Source organism: Carlito syrichta, unplaced genomic scaffold, assembly GCF_000164805.1.
Source record: "Carlito syrichta isolate Samal-C Ts95f unplaced genomic scaffold, Tarsius_syrichta-2.0.1 Scaffold28610, whole genome shotgun sequence".
NCBI classification, from domain to species: domain Eukaryota; kingdom Metazoa; phylum Chordata; class Mammalia; order Primates; family Tarsiidae; genus Carlito; species Carlito syrichta.
The window spans coordinates 34,479-61,141 of NW_006972706.1; the positions used below are offsets into that span (position 1 = coordinate 34,479).

Sequence of the window (26,663 nt, forward strand, 5' to 3'; positions counted from 1 at the left end):
AGCGACTACTTTCTTTCAAACTGTCTCTAATTCTTTGCTATTTTAACTCTTCAATACTTCACAGGTCTGTTCTGTCTACTCTACATACAGCTTTAACTAAAGGGCTCATCTTGCTCTAGGGTCACCAAGCCTCCACTGCTTTCCTCTGAACCTCCTGCTGCAACACTGCCAGAGCGATCTCTCTCAAATGCAATTCTGATGCTGGTACTTCTATGCTTGAAAATATTTAATGGTTTGCTACTGCCGACAGTGGTGGTTCTTAAACTATGCACCTAGGGATTTTTTTGTTCTAAGATCGGACACAGGTATTTAGGGCAGCAAAAATCAAGTGTAATGTCATGTCAATCAGCTTAACCTTTGGAACAGAGCAAAATTAAGAGAGATGGTAATATACTTTCCCACTACTGTTTTCATATTTCAAACTTGTTATTGTTTGTCTATTAAACAGACTGTATAGATATCAAAACAACAAAACAAAAACCAACATTAACTCTAAAAGAGTCAACTATATTTAATTCAACAATTATTTAATTATGCTTCTTTGGAGAGGTAGTAGAAAATGCATTTTTTTCCAGTCAATTTGATAATTAAATATAAGCTTTAAAGACCTAGAAACTAACAACTTCTACACACTCTGCTTCTTCAATCAATCTGAAAACCAACTACATTTACCCTTCGGTGATGCCTCTGGAAACTTATGTCATTGATCTCATAGTTCAATGTACAATCCTAACAGATACACCTATCCCATTTTATTTTACTTTTTTATTAAATATATGTCTCCTGAACTTGTGAATTCATTGAGAACAGAAGCAATATACTATTCATCTTTAAATCACAAGCACCTGACACATAATAGGCATTCAATAAAAAATGTGCTAGAAGAAGCAGTCAGTTCAACTATATGAGACAGCAACACTGCCAACTATTTATTACAATTGCGGAGTTTCATAACATTAGAGCAAAGTCTATAAAATTTTTTTGTTTCCAGTATAATATATAACACATTATAAAAATAAAATAAAATACTTCTACAACTCTTTTAATTCATGCTTTATAATATACCAGTCAAGATAATAAGTTGAATACAACAAAACTCTATGAAAAACATGTCACTGATGATTTTTAGTAATTTTCTTAAAAACATGCAGTACTCAGAGCCATCAAGCTAAATTAAGAATTCAGTCTATTCTATAAAATTGAATTATAATTGCAAAGAATTTTTAATTCTATGAACACAAACTGGATAATAAATATTAAACTGTCTTTGCATTCCTCCCATATAAAAAGACTGTATCTAGTTCAATGAACCTGGTGCAATCTTTACAAACGTCAAGGCTTAGACAAGAAAGTAAACAAACAAAAAGACCAATATAGCAGTTGAAATCATTACTTCATTATTGCTAGTATAATTCTACAAAAAGAAAAACATGCTGGCAGAGCTTTCATAGTGGCACTTTTCACTGTGAAAAATGCCAGCAGGTTTTTCTTTAAATACAAAGTTTTTTTCATATTAGAAATAGAGTCTAAGCTTTATATAACTGTTTATCATATCCTAGTATTCTCATGTTATCATTCTTCTTTTTGTTTTTTAAGTTTTTGAATCCACCAGATATTCTCTCATCAACTTATCTATTATCACTGCAGGGACACATTTCAAGGGTACAGAATATAAGTAGTCAGAGACATAGTTAATACATGCTAAGACTTAGGGCTTAAATTTGTATGAAATATCTTATTTGCCTTAGACTGATTATTCAAGGCCTACAGCCTATGGATCAGTGGTAAGGGCTGCTTTCAAAGTCAGTATTTTAAGATGAAATCTGAATAGAACATACAAAGGAAAAAAAGTCTGAACTACTTACAGCCAGCAAGCAGAAACTGATAATACTGTACTGCATCGGCAGCAAGGAGCAGAGGGTGGTTTGCATTAAATGGTGGTTGCAATTCATTCCATTGAGGGGTTCTAAAGAAACAGCAGAAGAATATTAATATTTAAGCTTAATAGATAGAATGTAAATGACTGTGACTGTCGTCATTGATGAACACTGATTTTTTTTTTTTTTTTTTTTGAGTTGGAGTCTCACTCTGTCACCTAGTCTGGAGTGTAGTGGCCGCTCCTGGCCACCGCAGCCTCAACCTGCTGGGCTCCGGCGATCCTTCCGCCTCAGCCTTCCAAGTAGCTGGAACTACAGGCGCACAACTACCACACCCAGCTAATTTGTTTATTTATTGTAGAGATGAGGTCTCACCAAGTTACCCAGGTAGGTCTCGAACCCGCAGGCTCAGGCAATTCACTCACCTCAGTCTCCCAAAGTGCTGGGATTACAGGCTGAGCCACCGAGCCTGGCTGATGAACACTGATTTAAACTCACACTATTTTTGTGAACATTAAAGTGAACTTGTAATCATTAAAATAAATGTGCTGAAACCTGAAACACGAGGCCATCTGCTTTTTAAGAACAAAAAAGTGGCAGTGTTTCATGCACATAACAAAATAACATTGAGTCAATATTAGCTTAACAGCAGAAGACCCTCCAACAGGAAAGACAAAACATTCAGAAGACTAAACTGAGACAAAGTGTAGAATTGAAATGCTACAATAAGTACTTCTCATTTTATGTAAGTTCTGACCTCTCTATTCTTAAAATATGGTGTATTTTAAAACAAAATGAAGCAGGTTAAAATGGTTAATAAAACACAGTTGTGTAAATGGATAACTTATGATAGATCAAATTAACATCTAAGTTCCAAAATAAGCCACTATTTCAACAATGATAGTGCAGTAATTTTAATTAGATCTGCCCAATCCTAAATAAGCTTGATAAATCAGATATTGATCAGATCAACCTAACACAGTAAAATAGTAGTAAAGAATCCTGGCGTCTCCAAAAATCAATACAAGAATATTTTTAAATGACAAAAGGATAGGGATTATTTTCATATCCATTTTTGTCTGTTTCCTTCCATACACGTCAGGAGTAATTTTTGCTCTCCTGGACGATGAACTGTATTAAGCAGCTTTTATTCCAGGTTTCATTTTCCCCTCTTTATGCTAGCTTATAAAGATTCTAATCATTATACACTTTTGAGACGGACTCTGATTTTTAATAAACATTTCTACAGTGCTTATCCATTGTGTCCTTGGAAAATCATGTTAAGAGAAACCATCAAATCTATTTATATTAGTTCCTACTCCTCTTAATGGCTGTCTCAACGCTACTCTCCATTTTCAGTGAGTCCAAGAAAAGGTAATACAAAAGTTCAAGGAGAAAGAAGTTCAAATGGCGGTATTCTCCAGGGTATATATACCCAAGACAATTGGAAAACTATGTCCACACAGAATTCTGTACATTCATGCTCATAGTAACATTACTAATGGCAGGTGAAAAGTGAAAATATGCATCAACAAATAAATAGATAAATAAAATGTGGTATAACCACATAATGGAGTATTATTTGGCCATAAAAAGGAATGAAGCTCTGATACATGCTACAACATGAACTTTGAAAACCTGCTAAGCGAAAGAAGACAGACATAAAAGATCACATACTGTATGATTTCACTTACATGACATGACCAGAGTAGGTAAATTCATAGAGACAGAAATTAAATTGGTGGTTGTCTAGGGCTGAGGCCTGAGGCTTGGGGGAGAACAGGGAGTAACTGCTAGTGGGCACAGAGTTTCTTTTGGGGTAATGAAAATGTAGTGAAGGGTACACAACTTCAAAAAGTCACTTTCAATGGGGGAATTTTATTGTATGTAAATTATGAAAAAGTAATGAATTATTGTTTTGCTGGATTAAATAAGTCAGACAAAAAAAAAGAATACACACTGTATGAGTCCACTTAAATACAATTCTAGAAACTATAAACCATAAATATAAAGAGGAGTAAAAGGAGAGATTACAAAGGGGTACAAGATAGATATGTTTAATTGTGGGTTATTTCACAGCTGTATGCATGTCAAAACTTACCAAATTATATACTTTACATCTCTTATACCTCAATAAAACTGTTAAAAAGAAGAAAGAAAAGGAGGTACTACCTAACCAGAGTCCAGCTGGCTCGAGGTGATGTCATCATTTCCAGTGGAGTGTCATCACTAATCTTGGGGGCAGTGCTGAGGGGTCGCGGCTCCATCATGTGCTCCACTAAGGTCCCATAGCAACTGATAATGTACAGGGACTCAACTACAACTTGTTTGGACTGATCTACAAACAGAGAAACAAAACATCAATGTGTGATGATGGCATAAAAGGAGCACAGCATAATTTTTTACAAGTTACTTAGAAAATGAAAAGAAAGAAATGTTTTCATATGGCACTTGCTCCTTACCTAAAGGTTGCCTCATGTAAGTATATATTAATGAATAATAAAGTCTCTATGCTATTAAAATATTTTCAAATCTCAAGAATGTAAATTTTCAAATTTCAACAATGATATAACTTTGCCCCAAATCCCAATGTAGTGAAATCAATATTTTACAGTCTTTTGTATTTGTCTACCATGTAACTTATAACTTGTCCCACATTATAAAAAAATGAATGATATCAGGTGGGACAGGGAAGAAATGACTGAAATGGAATATATATGGACTAAAATTTAGTTGCCTGGATATACCAAGTGAACTTCATAAAGGCTATTTGTATGTCTAAATCAGCCTAAAGTCTCACTTATTTTGTCTTAGAAAACTCAAATTTAAAATTTATAGATCTGGATCAAAAACAAAGAAAAAACATGATATGTCAATGTAGGTTCAACAGTTGAAACAAACATACCATTTTGGAGGGGGATATTGATAATGGAGGAGGCTTTGCATGTGTGTGGACAGCAAATATATGAGAAATCTCTGTCCCTTCTGCTCAGTTTGGCTGTAACCCTAAAAATAGTCCATTAAACACACACACACACACACACACACACACACACACACACACACACACACACACACACACACAAAACACTTGCCCCAAATTCTCTTTTTTTCTCTCAATGGGATCACTGGTCCCCTGTGGTAAGTGAAGATCAGTCATACTTTGAGAAGTCAGGTGCTGAATATGGATCTAATCAACTGACTTTATAAGGAATACACATGTACTCACTACCAAAACAGGTTTAGTCCTCTATCTCAGGTTTTACAGAAAACCTAGGAGCATATAAAATCACTCATGAATGGTGGGTGGGTCATCTTATCTCTATGTCAGACGAATCAATTACAGCTGATTTGAGAAAATGGCTAATGACCAGTCAGTGGGACATAAAGGAATAGCAAGTTAAAAGGGTAATTAGAACAGAAGGTAGAAGCATTTGAAATCGAGCTTCACAGGAGGTTTTAACTAGTAACAAAAAGTCCTTTCGATAGCATCATTAAACCTAAGGAGGCAACAAAAAAATAGAGATGGGATAAGGAAATGGAAGGCTTGCATACTTTACAGTATCCTCTCCCACTTAGGTAAGGAACCTGCTGTGCTTGAGATCCTATTACCAAAGAAAGGGTCACTGAAAGGCGATAACAGGAGAAAGGGCTGATGTCTGACTGCCAGTATTAAGCATAAAGGAGAGCCATTTTGCCAAGAACAATACAGCCTGTGGAACTCACCAGAGAAGTGTCCCAGTAACAACTCAGTTTTGTGACCCACTTTAATAATACTAAAATAATAAGGGAAAATCATAACATTAAAAAGTATATACTTGGTTTATAAATGAGGCACTCTTTTCTATACAGAAACAATAAGGGATCACATACTAAAACATTAATGTTATAAACATTTTAGGTACTGATTCTGGTGATCAAAGTCGAGATTTACACAATAATAACTGTAGTAGTTCGCCCTTATATGTGGTTTCAGTTATCCACAGTCAACTGCAGTCCAAAAATATTAAATGGAAAATTCCAGAAATAAGCAATTTATAAGCTTCAAATTGTGCATTGAATAGCGTGATGAAATCTCTTGCTGTTCTGTTCGTCTTGCCCAGGAGACGAGTCATCCCTTTGTCCAGCATATCCACACTATATAACACTATCAGCTTGTTAGCCATTTAGTAGCTGTCTCAGTTACTAAGTCGAAAAAACATAGTACTGTATAGAGTTCAGTACTATCCAAGGTTCAGGCATCCACTGGGGTCTTGTAATGTATGCCCCATAATTCTAAGGAGCAATGATAACCACAAAAGTTGACATTTATTTCTCAGAGGCAGGATGCTACTTTTTTAAAATCATGTTTTAAAAACATGGCAGGGTTGCAGTTTTTTTTTTTTAAGTAAAGATTTAACATTAGAAAACCTGGTTTCAAACTCTGATTTCATCACCTACTAACTAGTGCTTTTAGGTAAGATATTTAAACTTGCTGATCTTAAGTTCTTCATCTCTAAAACAGAGATAAAAAGGGTTTCCTCTCCACACTTCATAGACAATAGTGTGAAACTAGTATGTAAAAATGTAAGTTATAAAATAGGTATGGAACTGGTAGAATTGAGATCATTTGTAGATTGTCACCAATAAAACAAAACAAAATCACTCAATGGGCAACTTGTTTCATATTTATAGTGAAAAGACACCATTTCTTGACAAAACTTGAGTGGGTAAGGAGAAATACGGTAATTACATGGAAAAATTGGTTATTATTCTAGAGGAACTGCTATCAATTTTCCTTAAGGAGTAAAAACTTATAAACAGAATCTTTATTTTTCAGTAGACACACATACCTTTTTCTCTTTTCAGACCTGCATTATTTGCAAACCAGGACCTGGATGTCCCGAAGACAGCTGCCACGCAAAAGTCTCCGCCCATTGATTTGCTGGGTGAAATTTGCGGAGGAGGTTTAACTTTGCTTAAAAATAAAATAACAGTAAAAAAAAATTACCATGTGAAATGACAATCCTCTACATGACAGATTCTCTTTTAAATTCCATCCTGATTATTCAAATCCTCCAATATGAACATGCATTTTGCCTTAAGTAATAACTGGTGATGTGAAAGTATATTTGGGAATAAAAGTAAAATTAGTTCAAAGTTTCACAGTCTTGTCAGGAGAGCACATTATAAAATTAACAAAAATGAACTACATTTCTGGCCGGGCATGGTGATTCATGCCTAGCATCCCAGCACTTTGGGAGACCAAGGTGGAAGGATACTTTGAGGCCAGGAGTTCGAGACCAGGCTGGGCAACAGAGTGACACTTCATTTCTTGCCCCTATAAAAAATAAAAGTAACTGGGTATGGTTGTTCATACCCATAGTCCTAGCTACTTGGGAGGCTAAAGTAGGAGAACTGCTTGAATCCAGGAGTTTGAGGCTGCAGTGAGCAATGATCACACCACTGCACTTCAGCCTGGGTGACAGAGCAAGATCCTGTCTCTAATTTTAAAAATAAAAAAATAAACTAACTCCTTTTTGAAGTATGTGCTGGCAAAATCCAAGTCATTTCTTTTCAGATGGATAACATTTCCCTGGTGATTTCAAAGTGGAGCAATAGTACTAGAATAAACATCTCACATTAATAAACTGGTTCATCATTTCATTTGGATATGTAAAACTTGAGATTAATAATTCAAATGAATGATGACAGCATGTGTGAAAATGAGAAGATATAGAATGAAACCTTGAAAATGCTCTTGGCCACAATGCTATGGAGAATTAAACAAAGTATGGGGAAGATAGTTAATGATCTAATATAATTATACAAACTGATTTTCCTATCTGCTATTTAATTTTTTCTTGGTTTTGTGAAAATGATGTGTCTACTTTTGGTCCGAGAAAAAGACCAAGGCAGAGTTCAACAGATAGCCTCTTATTTATATACCTTTTCTGTTTTTTGTATGTCTGAGGTCTGAGGATACATTCACTAACTGCTGTTACTTCCAATAACTGTCAACAAAAAGGAGTTGCTTTTCTCTTTATTTTCTGCCAATAAGTTTTCATAACCTCAACTTCTAATATCAACCTTTCATTTTCTTTTAAATTCCATATTTTGTTTTCTTTTGCTTTATCAAGGGTTTCTCAAATCTCATTAGCAATTTTGGCAACCACCTTAGACGAATTATTTTTTCTCTAATTATCGGAACTGAGAATAGTCTCACTGCACTGGTCAACATCACAGCCCAGGTGAGATACAATAGAAACTAGAGCTCTGATGGTCTCCTCTGCTAATCAGTCTCCAATATCAAACAACATTATTTCTACCTTCCTTTGCTAATTTTTCTTTATCCCTTTATATATTAATAAAGTATGGTGGGATAAATAGAGATAGTTTTGGAGTCAGGAACAAGAATATGAATCCCAATGCTGCCACCTATTTGCTGTGTGACTTCTGGCTAAGTTATTTAACCTTTCAGAGCTCTCTCAGATTATTAAAATGTCAAATATAAGTAGTAATGCCTACCTCATAGGGTTATTTTAAGGATTATATTGTTCTCAAAGTATGGACACTAGCTAGTAGTACCATCTGGGAACTTCTTAGAAATGCAAGCAAATGCTAATCAGGTCCCATCCCAGACGCACTAAATCAGAAGCTCTGGGGGTGAAGCCCAACAATCCGTAATATTTAAACAAACCCTACACGAGATTCTGAATGCTCAACTTTGAGAGTCACTGTATCAGACAAAGCAAGTAAAATTCCCAGGGCAGCGCTTTCCCATGTTACGGTGCTGCAAACATTAACTCTACTATATAGCCCACAGACCTCAGCTAACTTCCCAAAAATTCAGACTTTGCTTTGTTAATCTCTGTTTTGCAGTTCCTACGACACTTGAAATAGTCTCTCAGGAATCTTATTTCCCAAGCCTTCTGTTTTTTACATCTTTCCTCTAAGGAAAGCAAAAAGTATGGATAGTGGCTACTATGATCGGTCGGTCCCTTTGGTCTCCCCTTTTTGAACAAAATACACGGTAATGTAGATTGCTATATACAAAAAAAAATCCCCTCTCCTATCATCAACATTTCTTAAAACACTTCACATTGTTCACAAAACAAATAATATCCATGCCTAAAATACCAACACCAGTCACAGTAGACTTCCAGTGATAGAGAATAAAGACATACTTCTCAATAAAATTGTCTGTGAGGAAATGAATTTGGTTCTGCTAACACTTTCACTTCTTCATAGTGCATCTGTCATAACTGCAATAAACCATCGTCAAAAAAGACTCCTTTCTCCCACACCTGAACAAACATGCACCTTGCCTCAATATCTGGGTCACTGGCATCCGAATTGTTCTTTCTGGTTATGAGGCTCTCTGTTGCATTACCTCAGAATATAAGTTTTCCTTCAAAGCTTTTATTGACATCACTGAACTACAATAATTGAACTGACAAGTTCCTGTAACTGGCATCTTTGAAGTATCATTGGTCACTTTTAACCCTTACAGGTTTTGGGAGGCTGGGGCCAAGGAGGAAAGAGAAAACCATGCTAAAATTTTTTGAAGTAATTTGCAATTATGTGACTATGTGCTTTTACTGAATAGCCATCAGAGAACAATATTACAACGCACCAATAGACTCCACGGGGGCAAACTCAAAGCCCTTTGCAAATTACTGGATGTGATTTTTGTTGTTTTTGTTTTTAAATCATGTGGAAAGTAACAAGTGGAGTATATCACTTCTTAAGAGAAAATATGGTTCCTCTAAAGTATGCATTCTAAATAGACGTTAAAATAGTTGCTTCTGGGTCAGATGGCTTCCTTTCTAACATAATAATAAAGAGAATAAAAATGATAGGACATCAATTTAGTCTTTGGACATACAAAAATATATTCTTTATGTTTACTAGCTTAGAGTCTAACCAGACCATGTCAAAAGCTAAAATCTCCTACACATCGATAAGCCATACACAATTCAGTTTTGGAGCCCTCAAGTAGAAATCATCAACAAAGGATCATTTACATAAGGTCATTATCTCCTACAGAGAATAAGTATTTTATAGTAAAAATATGCTTAATCTGTGTAAAGAATTATCATTTTATTCTTATATTTCATCATGTCTTCTTTATCCTCTGGTTGGCTCTTAATAAATACCATTATTAAAAGTTGTGTTTAATAAGGAATCAAAAGAGTTTTCCTCCTGAAAAGAACTTGCTACCAGCCGGGCTCGGTGGCTCAGCCTGTAATCCCACACCTTTGGGAGGCTGAGGCGAGTGGATTGCCTACGCCCGCGGGTTAGAGACCCATCTGGGCAGCAAGACCTCATCTCTACAATAAAGCAAACAATCAGCCGGGCGTGGTAGCGCATGCTTATAATTCCAGCTACTCGGAAGGCTGAGGCGGAAGGATCGCCGGAGCCCAGCAGGTCGAGGCTGCGGTGGCTGGGAGCGGCCACTGCACTCCAGTCTGGGCGACAGAGTGAGACTCCAACTCAAAAAAAAAAAAAAAAAAAGAACTTGCTACCTGCTACACGACATACTGCTGTGTATTGGGTATTGAACATATTGGAAAAACACATTCCTATCAAGTTATTTCTATCATCAATCTACATTTGGAAAGAGAGTGGTATTTAAGCAAAACAGAAACATAAAAATATACGTGCATGTATGTATAATACTTGTAGAGGAATAAAAGGGAGGAAAATCTAATGAAAAAAAATGCTATTAATAAAATATTTTCTATGTGATGCACCCAAAGTTCAAAATTTTAACTTTTGTTCAATTTGTCCTTTGGGCTAAGTTTTACAAAGACCAAGTCCAGGAAAGTTTTGTAGAAGCAGAATTGCTTTTGTACTTGGTGTGTCAGCGACATACCACATATGAACTTTTCCATAAGGATTCAGTATATTTTTATCATAAAATAATTGTTTGTTGTCAAAAAGATAAAACATTGACCTACTCCTCATAGAAAAGCACTCTAAACCTAACCTGCTTCTCTCTTCTTGCCAACATCTCCTTTTCTCCTCTAAAAAGGGTATTTAAAAATCTCATTACAGAACATTTGCAAGTATAAAAAGAATTTGAGAATTTATTTATTCATAAAGTTAATAGTACAATGATATAAAAATAATTTATATTCCAACTTATATTGGTGTTCAGAAGTTTAATTGTATTGATTATGTGGACTCATTCATGTTTTAAAATTTTTATACATAAGAACAAAACATACTGATTGGCCTACTATTAACACTTGCTCCCCCTAGCATCTCATAAATTATTCCATGTTCAAAAATTTTTAAATCTGGCTTAACTTTTGGGCAAAAAATAAAAGAAAAATAGAATGATTCCAACTTTTACCATATCAGGAAAAATGATGATTATAAAACCTGATACAAATGAAAATAATCAAGATAAAAACAAATATACAAGCAAAATATGCAAAAAAAATCACCCCAAAACCAACGAATGAAATAAACAGATAAGGTGCTAAATTAAAAATCAGGACTTTAATTAACACTTTGCCATTTCTTGAGAGAATGCTTAACCATCTATCCATAAAATGAGAATCATTTTCGCCAGAAGAAGTTGTAGGATATTAACATTACTAGACTTTAAAAACATTTACATAGGAACTTTACAAAGAAGTTCCCAATTTTTCTTCCATTGGCCTTTGCTCTATTAAGGTTTTAGAAAATCCAGTCAGATCAACATAATTGAATTTCTCTTGCTTGGTTTTTTCCCATAGTCAACTGCAATCAGAAAAAAATATGAAATTCTAATGATATTTGATTAAAAAGTATAGGACAATGATCTCCATCTACATAATTTTACTATGTACCATAGAACAGGATGTATGTGGTGTGTCTGTGGATGACATGATAAACAGCAATGTGGTCCAATGCGTTGTTTAGACGGACACAAGCATGGAAGGAGCTAAGATGAGATAGAAGCACCATTTCTTTCCCTTTCTAAAACATAAGAGAATATTTCCAGTCAATATTGGATCTTAAACTTTGATGTAAGAATTACGAGTAGTATAATGACTTTCTGCTAATGAAGAAAAAATTTTCTTTATATTCTTTTACAAGTTTTCTTTCACTCTCAATTTTATTTTCTAAAATAGGATCCATGAGGAGAAAGAAAACGAAAGGCTTTATTTTGTTTTGCTTTGAGTTGGGGTCCCATTCTGTCACCCAGGCTGAAGTGCAGTGGCACAGTCATGGCTCACCATATGTTCAACCACCTGGGCTCAGGTGATCCTTCTACCTCAGCCTTCTGAGTAGCTGGGACTACAGGCACGCACCACCATGCCCAGTTAATTTTTTAAAACATTTTGTAGAGACCACGTCTTGCTATGTTGACCAGGCTGGTCACAAACTCCTAGGCTCAAGCAATTCTTTCACCTCAGCCTCCCAAAGTGCTGGGATTACAAGTGTAAGCCACAGTGTCTGGTCAGTATTTAAAATAAATAAAGATATTAATAATCTATCTAAAATTATTCTATTCTATCACAAGTTACTCTTAAAGATATAACAGATTTATATAAATCTGGCAGGTAAGAAAAAATTATCATCCCCATATAAATCTTACCTTTTAAAAATATGAAATTCTAAAATTTTGAAATATTCTCAAGAGAATAAGATTAGTTTTCATGAACCATTTATACACTGATCAACACTCTTAGAGAATGCTAACTAAAACTATAAATGTAATTTGATGTGTAAATGTTAATTCTCTAAAATTAACCTTACATAATAGGAAGACATTTTACAAGGAAGGGATATATTCATATGGACTACCTATTGTCTATCTGCTTTGTATACATTTTTTGATATGCAATTCAAAAACAACAGCTTAAATACAATATTACATGCACATTAGGAGCTCAATAAATTCTTGTTACATATGTATAATATTGAAAGCAAAATTCAGTTTTAAAATTTTACAATGAATTATTTCTCTTAAATTCCTATGTTTGAAAAAGTATGTTACACGTGTAATTCTTTTACATTATTTGACAGTTATTTAAACTTCAATATCCTTGTGAAACTAACCTAGAGGATTCAGAATACCAGGGAAGTCTAAAGGGACTAAAATGTTGAAGATGGATTGCATAATTTACTTTCCAGTGAGCTCACTGTGTAATCAAAGAGAAAGACCTTGTTTTAAAATTAACTTTTCCAGGCCAGGCACGTTGGCTTAAGCCTGTAATCTCAGCACTTTGGGAGGCCGAGGTGAGGGGATTGCCTGAGCCCATGGGTTCGAGACCAGCCTGGGCAACTTGGCCCCATCTCTACAATAAATCAAAAAATTGGTCGGGCGTTGTAGCTCATGCCTGTAGTTCCAGCTACTTGGAATGTTGAGGCGGAAGGATTGCCAGAGCCCAGCAGGTTGACGCTGAGGTGGCTGTGAGCATGCCACTGCATTTCAGTCTGGGCACCAGAGTGAGGCTCGAACTCAAAAACAAACAAACAAAAAAACCTGACTCATCTGAAATTGCATGAAATTAGAAGAAAAAAATAATTAGAATTAGAAAATAATTAGAAATTGTGACATACCAAAAACAAATTAATAGCTAAGTATAAATGTTGCAACTTAAATTAAACTAAGATAAAATTAGTAAGAAATGTACATTTCATTTTAAGGGGAATTGTAAAAATTTGAGTCATCTAAAATACATATATATTACCCCACAACTGGATAGACTATAAACTATTTATTTAGCATAATGTTTTAATTCAGAACAGTAAATAAAATCATTCTCAGGTTGAATGCTAAATAACATGGAAAAATAGCAAAAACTATGAAAACAAAGGAGCTCTTATAAACAACATAGAAGTTGTCAAATTTATATTCATTTTGCTGCCTTAATTTGAGGTTTCATTAAGAACTTAATGGAAAAAACATGCACCACTGGTAAAGTAACATTTTAAAGGAGGACCTTTTCGTCTAGTATAAGTGACTAAAAACGAGTTTCTTGTGAGCTAACGATGGCATCAAACAAACCACAAAGCAGTCTTCTAAAAGACAGGCAATGATTTAAAAGTCAACCATATTTCATATATCCCTTTCTTTAATCTGGCTCTTTTAATCTTGTTTCAACCTCAAATCATTTCGGGTTGACAAGAGCTTTTGCTTAAATGTGAGGAGCACATAAGCTGTTGGAGGAATGAACGTTCTTATTTAACATGCAACAGTTGTTACTCCATCTTCTATGCACAAACTTCAGTCTTTATTGACATACTAAAACTTTTTTAGTTGTACGTAGAAGGAAGATTTTATCCTAACAAGGAATTTAATTCTAAGTTTGGCCTAAAAAGAAATTTGTCACATGTTGAATGTGGCATTTAAAATTCACTGTTCACTATAAACTCGTAAGATCCATGAATCTTAATGGTTTTTAGGAGAAACCTGGTTTACGAAATGGATAAAGATTGACTTTCATGAGATCTATACCCATGTATACCCTGAATTTGTTTAGAATATTCTGTTGTAAACTGCATCCTACTTATAATTGTCAAAAGAGAAAATTTTATGTTGATTTAAGTCACCTATTCTTATATGATAATAAAATGTTCGAAGCTCCTATGGTATATAAACAAATTAGTGTGTTTCAAATGATAATCAACCTTAAAGAATTATTTGAGCATCTCTTTGTTCAAAAGAAAAAAGGGTGGATTATTTTTCTACTATAATAGGAGAATATGAACAATTCCCAGTACCGGTAAAAAGAACTACACATATATGTGCAGAACTCTTTTAAGTATTCTGACTAAATTAATAAAAATGATAAACGTTATATTTCTTAAATTTTCCCTTTGGCTAACATACTCTTTAAAACAAAAAATATGATCTAATTTAAAGAAGTCATTTATTGAGCATTTACTATGTGCCAGGCACAGTTACATACTAATATATACATACATATAAATCAATTTAATCCTCATAACAACATCATGAGGTAGATGCATTTAATAGATAAGGAAAGCAAAAAAATAGAAAGGTTTTGGAAAATTCCTCAAGTTCATATAGTTAATAAGTGTATTAGTTGGGCTTTAAGATCCAAAAGTCTGATTCTGGAGCCCTGACTCTTAACCGTTAAACATTTTATACCAAATTCTTTCCATTTCACATCTTTACATGATGGTATTAAATATACTTTCTTTTCTATGATCATCATGCCTAAGCCTGGCAAAATTGTATTCTATGCACTGATATGAAACAATTTACTAAATAATTAAGTTATTGTGAGTAGGTGCTAATTATTCAAAACAATAAGTGATTTAGGAGTTTTTATGTGAAACATATTTCATCATCATGTAGCTCCTTGATTACCTAAACTACTCAAAACAGAACTGATTGTTGTCTCTTTAGGACCAAATAAAATGCAGCAAAACTTTATAGTGCATTTGATATACCTTAAATATATTTATATTTCAAAATAAATCATGTCCTTAAACACTGTGCATATCACCTTTGTCAACTTGTGTGTCACCTTTGTCTTGTAATATGCACAAACATTATGAGAGAATTCTTCTATCTTCTTTTTTGAAACATTCATTTGTGGTTTTTCTTTTACTTTTCAAAGAATGAAGTAAAACCAAATAAACTGCTTTTTAAAAAAAGTTTAATTCTTAACATTCATGTTCCATCTACACATTATTCAGTCATTTGGTGCGTCTATCTGTAATCAGGCCATGCAACTGAAAACAAAACTGTAAAACAAGTTACTTTTTGAGAGTACAGCAAATGAATTAGGCATGCGGGACTGAACTGGAACTCACCATGGAGCTTTTATGGAAAAACACCCCGCTCCAAAGAGATAAGGCCTTCATGGAAAAGGGGGGAAAATGCACAAAAAATTAGAGAAAAACTCATATAACATTAACAAATACATGTAAATCATACTGTTATAGAGTATGGATAAAAATAACTAAAAAAATAGCAATCATTTGAAATTCTGCTGTACATACTATCTGATATAACCAATACACAGAATGATGTGTAATAACAAGGCCCTAAATTTTCAAGGTTAGGGCTTTCAAAATTTTATATTTCTCCCCCTTTTCTGGAGCACCCCTGTAATTTTTCCATGTTAAAGTAAAATAAAACTAACTGCTAAGGCCCTTTAAAACAAAGTATAGGTTAAATGGAATAATCAGATGAAGTGAGATCAAGAGCAACCAATATGTGGTTGTGTGACATGAAATGGTTAAAGTTTGCTATTGACAGCCAAATGAAAAATCTGACATGACATTGCTTGCTGTTCACTAGTTGTAGTCTCAGAGCCATAGAAAAGAAGGAATATATTTTTCAAGCTGCTTATCTGTAGTAAGTTGAACTGCATATTGTTGGTCAAAGGAACAAACACTAAGCACAAATGGTAAGATTTTTCTCTATTTTTGGTCAATACTCCAGGAAATTAGTATGTCTCTTAATAGTAGCACAGAGGTTCACTTCTTCTACCTGGCCCATACTGGGCTAGGTAAGTATATGGTAAACTAAAGCTATAATTGCTTTTTAAAAATACAACTGGGAATACGAAGTGAGACTTCAGTGTTACATATTTTTGAAATTAAAACTGGTTTTTATTAAAATATGTTGTGCACATTTGCACACAAAGAATGAGTGACTTGATTATATCCAAAACAAAATGATGTTGCAGCATCTGACATTTGGAAGACGTAACAAATGGAGGAGAAAAGCACACTGGTAAACTGTGAATTATTCCTTCTTCAAATTTGGTTCTAGGACATAAAAAAGAAAAATCCTGATGATTAAGCATTAATTTTCCATTAAATCAAGTATCTCTGACCACAAACTGAAACGTGAGAAAAACGTTTTCACAGCAGTGAGTACAGTTTTGAGGCCTGAAGTACATTATATACAAAGAAGGAAACAGACATATAAGAGACAACTAGAAGAAGGTGAGGTAGAAGAGAAGGAGAGGCATAGAAAAAAACAAATAAAACTTTAGAGACGATGTCAAATGCCAAGCAAGGATAGCTCTCTCACAGTTAGTGGTATGAATACCACCAGCAATCTGATGTTATCCACATTTAAAACGGTAGATTTTAAACTTCTTTAACTATACCCCATAGAAATACATTTTAAGGACCAGGTGTGGTGGCTCACAGATTCCCAACACTTTGGGAGGCCAAGGCAGAAGCAACACTTGAGGATAGGAGTTGGAGACCAGCATGGGCAACATAGCAAGACCCTGCCTCTACAAAAAAAAAAAAAAATCAGCTAGGCATTGCAGCGCATGCCTGTATTCCCAGCTACTCGAGAGGCTAAGGCAGGAGGAAGTCCAAGAGTTTGAGATTGTTGAGCTATGACTACACCACTGCACCCCAGCCTGAGTGGAGCCAGACCTTGCCTCTTCACACACACACACACACACACACACACACATTTTGTAAGGTACAAGCTGGTACCTTATGTATGCACATGAATACACAAAAACAACACTGAAACAATCATTTAATGAACGTGTTTTTTATTTCGTAAAAAGCTTTTACTATTTTCTATTTCAAAGTTTTATAAACTTTAACATTGGGATCATATTACAATGCAGATAAATGCACATTCTAACACAGAAGTCTGGTTGGGAATTGAAATTCTGTATTTTCAACAAGCTCCTAGCTAACACCAATGCTAGTATTCTACAGAACTAGTATAAAACTGTGTTTTATTCTATTCCGTGTAAGTGAAGAAAAAATTGGTCACAATCTCCTTATCTGAGTTCATGACTAGCTAATTACCTCAAAAACAAAATGTTACTAGAGCTCACCCTGTACTTTAAAAACACAGATTTAAAGAATAAGACTACTTGAAGAGCCCACTTTCTCAATAGCATAGGAATCCCAGTCCAAAATGATAAGAAAATGAAAGGCTCAAGTCATTTCTCTATGTCCACAAGTACCTCTAAAGTGGAAGTTTTTGTTGTACCCAACTTCTCTTAATTTTACCTCATTAGTCAGGACACCTGAAATAACCAAATAGGTTAAATGATACTGACAGAAGTGTTTGTAATCTGGAACGGTCCAGGCTTCACTGCTTTTTAGTATATATTGTACCTATTCTAGACACTCTCCTAACTCATCCCAAATATCAGCAGACAGCTGATTGAATATAAATAATTTAGAAGTTTATCTTAGTCCTTTATCACCTAAAAGGTTTCTCCACTGACTACAAAAACTAACCAAATAAAACCTTCAAGTTTCTAAAAATTTAAAAGACTATCAGATGTTTCCCACCTACAGAGACAGTAAAGACTTCTTTCCAGGTTTAGTTTCCTTATATATAAAAAGGAAATCTATGTGAGCCAAACAAATGATACAGAAACTTTAAAAATATCCTAGATTTTCCTTTCCAAGCAGTAATGTGTTCTAAAGAAATTGTCCAGCTACTGACTTACCCACGAACCCAAAATGTGCTGCAAAACTCCAGACACTGTAGCTAAAAGGTCTGTACTAAATAAATTATATCATTATCAGGTTTAAAGACAATAAGGTTCACTATTCACAATTTAACTGCTTGTGTTGGTTAAGTTATCCACTTCAACCAAATAAGGATCCACTAGTCAGCTGTACTCAAGGAAAAAAGAAGAGAGCTGGAGAGACAAGGTGGGCACCTGGTTCAGCATGCAGATTGGGCAAATATCCAATCTATACTCACCCACTTCTTGCTTAGTCTACAAACTGGACCTCTGCCATAAACATGTGAAAGAAGATCCACAAATGCCAAAGAATTATAGTGACATGTAATTACTGACTTTATATGGGTAGTGTCAGCTGTTCTTTTGAAATATGCCTGCTTCATCTTTCCTCAGTAGCAAAGGAATGAAAATATGAAGTCACCAAGTACAAATCCATGATCCAGCTGTCTTCACCTAAGACTTTCCTCTTCCCTTCCAAGAGTCCCTGGCTGTAGTTTTGTATTGAAATGGGATGGGGGTGGGAGGAAGAGGGAAAAGACACTATGAGTGGGAGTCTATGTGGAATTAACTATTGTCTGTATTAACAAATGCTATTACTATTTTCAAATTACTATTTTCAGACTTGCATAATGTGTGTTTCTATCCCTATAAGTTTCAACAGGCTTAAGATTTCTGCCATATAAAACCTATTCAATTTGTCATAATTATGTCCTTTTTTAGCTGAATTGTGAATGAAAAATCTCAGGGAAAACTGGTCAAGAGACTAAAAATCAAGAAATATTATACACATATTTATAGACCACTGTGAAATGACCTGGCCATTATTTCTCAGAGGGTTTCTTCTGGGGACTCTCAGAAGATAAGAAGGAACTGTGTTTTATAACATACCATAATACTGTGTAAGTCATTATACTCTGATTCATTTTGCTGAATGCTACATAGTACTAGACGGTCTCTGGTCTTACTCGATAAAAGCAAGGCAAATGTGATTTTTTTAAATATAAAAAATTCTCAAATCTTCTATAACCTGACTCTACTGTTGAAAGGTATTAATAATGCTTCTATTCAACAATCATCTTCAGAGTTAAAGAAGTTCCTGGAGTTTAAGAAACACATTTTATAAGCATACTCTATAAGTCTTATTTTTCAATTGATCATGTCCTATGACAATTCAGGCACTACCACATAACAGACATCAGAGTGAGCCCACATAAATATTAAATGTCTTAACCAGAGATAAAATAGAGAAAAGGCTATGCAATATTGATGCATACAATACTGAAGTACAGCCATATTTCTAGGAACTCTAGAATAAATAAAAAAATAAATTCTAGGAACTCTAATGACTTCTAAATTGTGTAACCTCTACTAAAGCAGCAAATGAAGTAAACTCACATTTCCCACAAGCATATAAGCAAATTATTGCTAATATCATTTTCAATATTATTATCTAATTTGATATATAAAACATGCAAATTTAAATTATAAACTCATGCTTTTAAAAAATTTTCATTAGAAAAACAATGTTAAAATTCTGTCATATTGACAGAAAAGAGACTAACATAGCATAAATAATGTCAAACTTTTGTAGAAATTTATGTCTTCTGACTTTCAATATGGTAACTAGTAGATAGCATCCAAAAAAAAGTCCCAGATATGGTAAAATGCAAAAAACTTTAGTGTGGTTTAAGTATTCCACTGACTTGGTACAAAAAATGAGAAACAACCTATTGTAACTATATTGCACATGAAGTCATATCCACATACATTCTAATGAAAATACATTATCTATCATTTCATATCTGGAACCAAACATCCATAGCCTAGCTATGAAGAACTAATAGTTACATAAGACAGAGATGGGATGTAGGGAATTACCATTTGCTATTGTATCTGTTTCTGGTGGATCCTTCTCCAATTCTTTCCCATTTAATTCTCAGAACTTTGCCTATTAGGCTTAGGACTCAGGTCAAACTGTCTAAATGAGTCAAGGCAGACATAATTGAATTAAAATAAGGAATAGACTTCTTCAAGGTCTACTAAGTGCCAATGCCATTTATTTATGACAAGGTATGATGGCAGATTTGATCTATAAATAACAACTGGAGATGTTCAAATAAACGCTATTTAATGCTTCCATTTAATGTCATTTAAAATAATCAATGTTTCCTAAATGGGGCTTGTACTCATTGGCTCTGGCCAAGGGTTGCTCAACAGTGAACGAGGCTTAGAAATGAGGTAATGGGATCAAAGAACTGGTAGGAACTCATACATGATAAGGCTAGAGGATTATAATCCATATTATATAAAATTTTCTTTTTTAGATAAAGAAAATCACCTAGGACACATTGGTTAAATAGGTGGCAAAACCAAGATGAGAGGCCAGAATCTCAGACTCCTAATTCAGTATTTTCCCATTATATTACCTAACCTACTACTACAGAGTGGGGCTCAAGATTCCCAATACCTACCTCTAACTACTGACAAACAAATGAATACATATAAGGATGGGAAGAGAAGAAAGGAATGGGAAACTATTTCCATTTAAGGAAAAGGAAATCTATGAAAAAGCAAATCATCCCATGTTTACATCACAAAAAGTGGTCACCTAGGTAAGAGCAAAAAAGTAACTTCATTCTCAATTTTAATATTTATTATTCCCATGAAACTACAATGACTTCTATCTGAAATTTGCTGTTCTTTGCTCGCACCACAAATATAAATAGCTTTAGATTTAAAGCAGATAACAATCAAACACACCTATTAAAATTTTTGTTTTGTACATTCTTACTTAGAAAACATTTTTAACAACTTGATCACTAACTTGATTCATTAACCAAACATCTATGAAATGCTGCTAATAAAAATCTAACATCCTCCCAAAAAACTAACCTCCAAAACATGGAGCAATCTCTTAGCACCCAATTTCACTTTCCATAGATGGAGAGCTACTCTTTGTTACATATGATAAGAACATGATGGATGTGCTAAACTGGGCTCTCTAATCCTCCATTCTTACACTGAAAGAATGGGTGATCGCTGAAGCTAAATAATTTCTAGCACTTCTTTTACTTTCATCAATGTATACTGTCACAGAGTTAAGCAGCAGCTGTTGCTAAAACAGGCCTTATTTCCTCCAAGTGCTGCTTCAAGGTACAGAACAGCAAGGTGTAAATACATCTGTCTTTTGCCATTTGTAGTTCTACTGGCCTCATATATGTCTTGGAGTGAGACAGATGGTCCCTGACATTGCAAAGGCTTTCAGGGATATGTATTTGCAAAAATAAGAGGGCAGATGTTAAATATGGTAAACACACGTTTTGTCCCCTGAAGGTTCAAGTTAAGGCTTCTATCTCAATTTGGATAGTTAATTATTGGATACGAGGAAATACTTAGAAATCTCTGCTCGAAAAATAAAACATTTTATGATTAATTTATGCCTATGTGCATAGAGAGAGAATAGAATTTACCTGTCTATAAATGATCAGCTCTGTGTTACTTACCTTTCTGCATAATCCCTGTCAAATAATTCTTGCTAACTTTATTTTTAAAACACTAGGAGGCCAAGCACAGTGGCCCACACCTATAATCCCAGCACTTTGGGAGGCTGAGGCAGGCGGATTCCTTGAGCCCAGGAGCTCAAGACCAGCCTGGAAAATATAGTCTACAAAAACTTGTGTCTACAAAAAAATTTCAAAATAGTCAAGCATGGTGGTGTGTGTCTGTTGTCCCAGTTACTTGGGATCAGAGGTGGAAGGACTGCCTGAGCCCAGGAGGCCAAGGCTGCCATGAGCCATGATAGTGGTGATCATGTCACTGCACTCAAGTCTGAGTGACAGAGTGAGACTCTGACTAAAATATAAAAATAAATAAATAAATAAATAAATGAGTTAAACCTAGGAAAAGTTTCACAAAATCAAAGTTTGAATAAATGAGAATTTCCAGAATGAAATGAAAACCCAATAAATATGCTTATCACTTTGGTGACCATAATATTGCAATCAAACTTAAATTTCTCAGTAAATGCAATAAAATGCAATGAAAATAATTAGTGTAAATTAGCTAACTGCAGTCTTGAGAATTGGTCACAGTAAAAAAAAATTAATAAAATATATACAGCCTTTAGAATCTAATAGAAATGAAACCTAATGGGATGAAATACTTTCTGGGATATGCTTCAAAACTCAGCATGTGGCAAAAATGGAAATTCAGAGAAATATATTTGCTTCTGATAAATCAAATATTACTCTGACAAGGCAAAATACATGTATTTTAATGAAAACGTTAAATTTTAAGATAATAAAACCACAAGTTAGTTATATTCTGAAAACTCTATGACCAAATGAAAGTTTAGGTGACTTTTACAGTAAAAGAATGGTAAGAAAAGTCACAACAGCAGTTTCTGAGTATAGTCAATAAATTCTTCAGAGAGTAGCTTACAGGTATTAAGTCTTATAATCCAGCCATTGTTAAGTATAAGTTCTGACCACCATCATCAAAGTCTTTATTGGTCACTGTACTCTATATTAAAAGAAAGGGATTAAAAAATAGAAGGCTAGGTAACATGATGCACTAAAGTTCTACCACAAGTAGAAAATTCATCATAGACAACAATTCCATGGAACAAAAAAGAAAAAACTAGTAAAATATGTTTAAGGTCTCTTTTTTTAAGTTAACTGTACTGTAGTTATATAAAGAATGTCTTTGCCTTTAGAAATTGCACGTTGGAATATGTAAGGATAAGGAAATATTAAGTCAGCAACTTAGGAAAAACATAATATGTTGGTACGTATGAAGACAGAATGAGAGAATGTGAGTAATAAAGCAAATAAGTCAAACTATTAACATTTTAAAAATCTGGGTATATAAGAATTATTTTTGCTAATCTTGCAACATTTTTGTAAATCTGAATCTATGTCACAAAAAAATTGAAACTCATTATGGGACAAATATGAATTTTTCTCTCTAAACACTTCAATACAAAGCATGCTAAAAAGAATTTTAAAACACAGCAGAAATAAAATGATTTGAAAACTGAGATAACAAAGCCTAGTCAAAAACATAATGCTAGTATCTTACATTAACATTAGTTTCAAAGCACATAAAAACTCAAATTCATAATATGTCATTTAGCTGGGCTCGGTGGCTCAGCCTGTAATCCCGCGCCTTTGGGAGGCTGAGGTGAGTGGACTGCCTGAGCCCGCGGGTTCAAGACCCGTCTGGGCAGCGAGACCTCATCTCTACAATAAATCAAAAAATCAGCCGGGTGTGGTAGCGCATGCCTGTAATTCCAGCTACTTGGAAGGCTGAGGCAGAAGGATCGCCGGAGCCCAGCAGGACGAGGCTGCAGTGGCCAGGAGCAGCCACTGCACTCCAGTCTGGGCGACAGAGTGAGACTCCAACTCAAAAATAAATAAATAAATAATAAAATAAAATAAAATAATATGTCATTCACTCATAATTATTAAATTGTCAACAATAACAACAGTATACATGCTCCAAAAATCTGATAATTGTGAGCAACTTTCTTTAAAGAAAAGGAATCATAAAGAATTTATCTAAGTTGATAAAGTATGGTAGCATAGGAGGATACCAGAAAATTAATAGTTTCTAGTATTCATCTTCATGTAAAGAGAAACAGGGTAGCAAGAAAGAGGGTGTGAAAGAGAATAAGATTTTATCTTTTTATGCAAAATTTCAAATACTAAATTAAAAAAACCAGATTCACTTCCCACCCCTTCCCACAAATACTAAAATCGTGTCCTTTCATGCATAAAGCTTCAATCATTTTCTCAGAGATATATTTGAAGAAACTTATTCAAAAAAGAGAGCTAATTCTTTGAATTATAAAACAGGATAGTGCTTATGTTAAAAATAAATAAATAAATAAGCAGTAGGAAAAAAGCACCAGAATATGCTTTCATGTCTCCATGAAGCTTCACTCTGAATTTAAAATTAAATTACAGAGAAACAATTTTGAGTATGGTTTCACATACATTTAGGAAAGACAGGCAAAAATGTATAAGTACATTGCAGAATTGCACAATTATGGAGTGAATCAAGAAAATGCAATCATGTATTGACTAACTTCTGTAAGTGACAAAGAAACTTTAAAATTATGATTCAAGATTTAGACCCATTTTTAAAGGGCTCTGGATGCCAGAAATGTAATATCAGAAAATGAAAAAATAAGCTAACCGTGAATATAAGGACCTAAGTCCTTCACTAGTCACAGTCACTATTACTAATTTATTTTAAAATAAGAAAACTAACAGAAAAAGTTGAAGTTCAATTTAAAATTACACTTCTACTGAACACAAAGAGTTAAAAAGCTAAAATCAATTAAAAGATATGCAGGCCAAATGATTGGTACCTTAAAATGCCTGATTTGGGATGTAGGCTTGCTGTGTTTTTCCTTTAAAATGCCATAAACTCTATTTTATTTCTGCATCCAGCAATAGGATCACTTTATACACAAATAACACTCCATTTAAGTAGAGGGTCAATTTCTAGTCTATGGTGATACCTGGAACTCAAAATCCTCATTCCTGAAAACACTGCGTATTTCTTCTCACAAAAGTGACCTTTGAAAACACATTAACACTGAGCACAACAATATTAAGATATGCTGGTAATAACTTAATCCATTCCTTTCATAAAGACCCAGAGGACTATTTGAGGTCAAGACAGGGTTTTCTCCTGAATACCTTAATATAGAAATTTAAGAAAGTTGTTCCATTTCAAATTAGGTTAAACTGCAACACTGCTCACTGAAAAAAACAAGTAATTTGACTACACACATACATACACACATTTTTTTTTCCGGCACAAAATTAATATCCAGTGTTATACAATTGGATATCTATTGATATCATACACTTAGCAGAATAAGGCTATAATTTTATGTTCCTAAAAGGTAGCACATTTTAAAAATAGCTAATAAGTACAAATAAACCAAGTAAGTCATCAAAATTCTTTAAAGATGTTAATGACCAATCCAGAATAAAGCCCAAACCTTAGACCTCTGGCTTTTGAAAACGACTGATAACCTCACATTGTCCTGACACTAAAGATATATTAATATGTAAATTATACCTCAACATAGACGATTTTTAAAAAAGTATTAGAAACATGGTTGCCATCAAAAGTTCTCACCTTAGCATTTGTCTGTCAAAATTTGGGATTCATTTTAAATCTCACAAGAGTCAAGAAAATGAAACTCTATTTTCAGGCAAAGCCATGAGGCAGCAAGTATACAACTAAGCAGATGGATCCGGTTTTTATTACCCAATACTAGTTTTCACAACTTGTCACTGCCTTGTTTTTTCTATAGATGTGTGTGTACATGGTTGTGTGTGAGTATGTTGGTGCAAGTTCTATACTTTGTACTTAATCTGATGCCATTAAGTCTCACATGGGCTGGAAATGAAGAACATAATTAAAACCACACACACACAAAAGTATTTTATTTTTATCCATTCAACCCTCTAAAACAGCTGTTAAAAGAGCACCAAGCCTGAGGCCTTACCCTGTTCGTTTGGTGATGGTCCCCAATGTCATTGGCTGCTTAATTTGTGCAAGAGGTATCACTACCATCAAGCTGGGAAGAGGAGAGAGTCGAGGGTTGCCAGGGTTGTTGTTGGTAAAATTGTTGTAAGAGTCTTGGCTGTTCAGTTTCCCTAAAAAGAGAAAAATAAAGAAAACTATCACTGAGGGAAGCTTCCTACTTTTTTTTCTTCTTCTTCTTCTTTTTTTTGAGTCAGAGTCTTACTCTGTCACCAAGGCTGGTCTTGAACCCACAGGATCAAGCAATCCTCTTGCCTCGGTTTCCCAAAGTGCTGGGATTACAGGCTTGAGTCAAGGCCCCCGGCCAGCTTCCTACTTCTGATAGAGTTTTCATTGATTCCAGTAATCATTTAAGAGCATCAAAGGAAGAATTGATGCCAAGAGAATTGTAGTTATATGGATGGAAAGAAAAAGTGTGACTTGATTATAAACAGAATTCAGTTTTTGGAATGGGAGATGAATTTTTTATCTTTCTGAAGACAGTCAATGTTATTTGTTGACCAACTGAGACAGGTCTTTACATCCAATGCAATCTTCTACTTTCACCTATACCTTGCCAATTTCTGAAAAAAAGCCAGCTGGGATTTTTTTTTTTTTTTTTTTTTTGAGTTGGAGTCTCACTCGGTTGCCCAGACTGGAGTGCAGTGGCCGCTCTCGGCCACCGCAGCCTCGCCTGCTGGGCTCCGGCGATCCTTCGACCTCAGCCTTCCGAGTAGCCGGAATTACAGGCATGTGCTACCACGCCTGGCTGATTTTTTGATTTATTGTAGAGATGAGGTCTCGCTGCCCAGGCGGG

General features: G+C 34.5%; 1 protein-coding gene across 1 annotated transcript in view; it reads right to left on the minus strand.

Moving 5' to 3' along the window:
* Window positions 1–1,871: 1,871 nt before the first annotated feature.
* BCAS3 (BCAS3, microtubule associated cell migration factor) overlaps window positions 1,872–26,663 on the minus strand; it is a 134,184-nt gene continuing 109,392 nt past the window's right edge. The window contains exons 7-11 of the mRNA XM_021715997.1: window positions 25,830–25,980; window positions 15,645–15,689; window positions 6,710–6,834; window positions 4,055–4,215; window positions 1,872–1,966 (exon numbers count right to left, since the gene is read on the minus strand). Of these exons, the coding sequence (XP_021571672.1) occupies window positions 1,949–1,966; window positions 4,055–4,215; window positions 6,710–6,834; window positions 15,645–15,689; window positions 25,830–25,980 (500 nt within the window). The 3' untranslated portion in view covers window positions 1,872–1,948. The remainder of the gene's footprint in view (window positions 1,967–4,054; window positions 4,216–6,709; window positions 6,835–15,644; window positions 15,690–25,829; window positions 25,981–26,663) is intronic.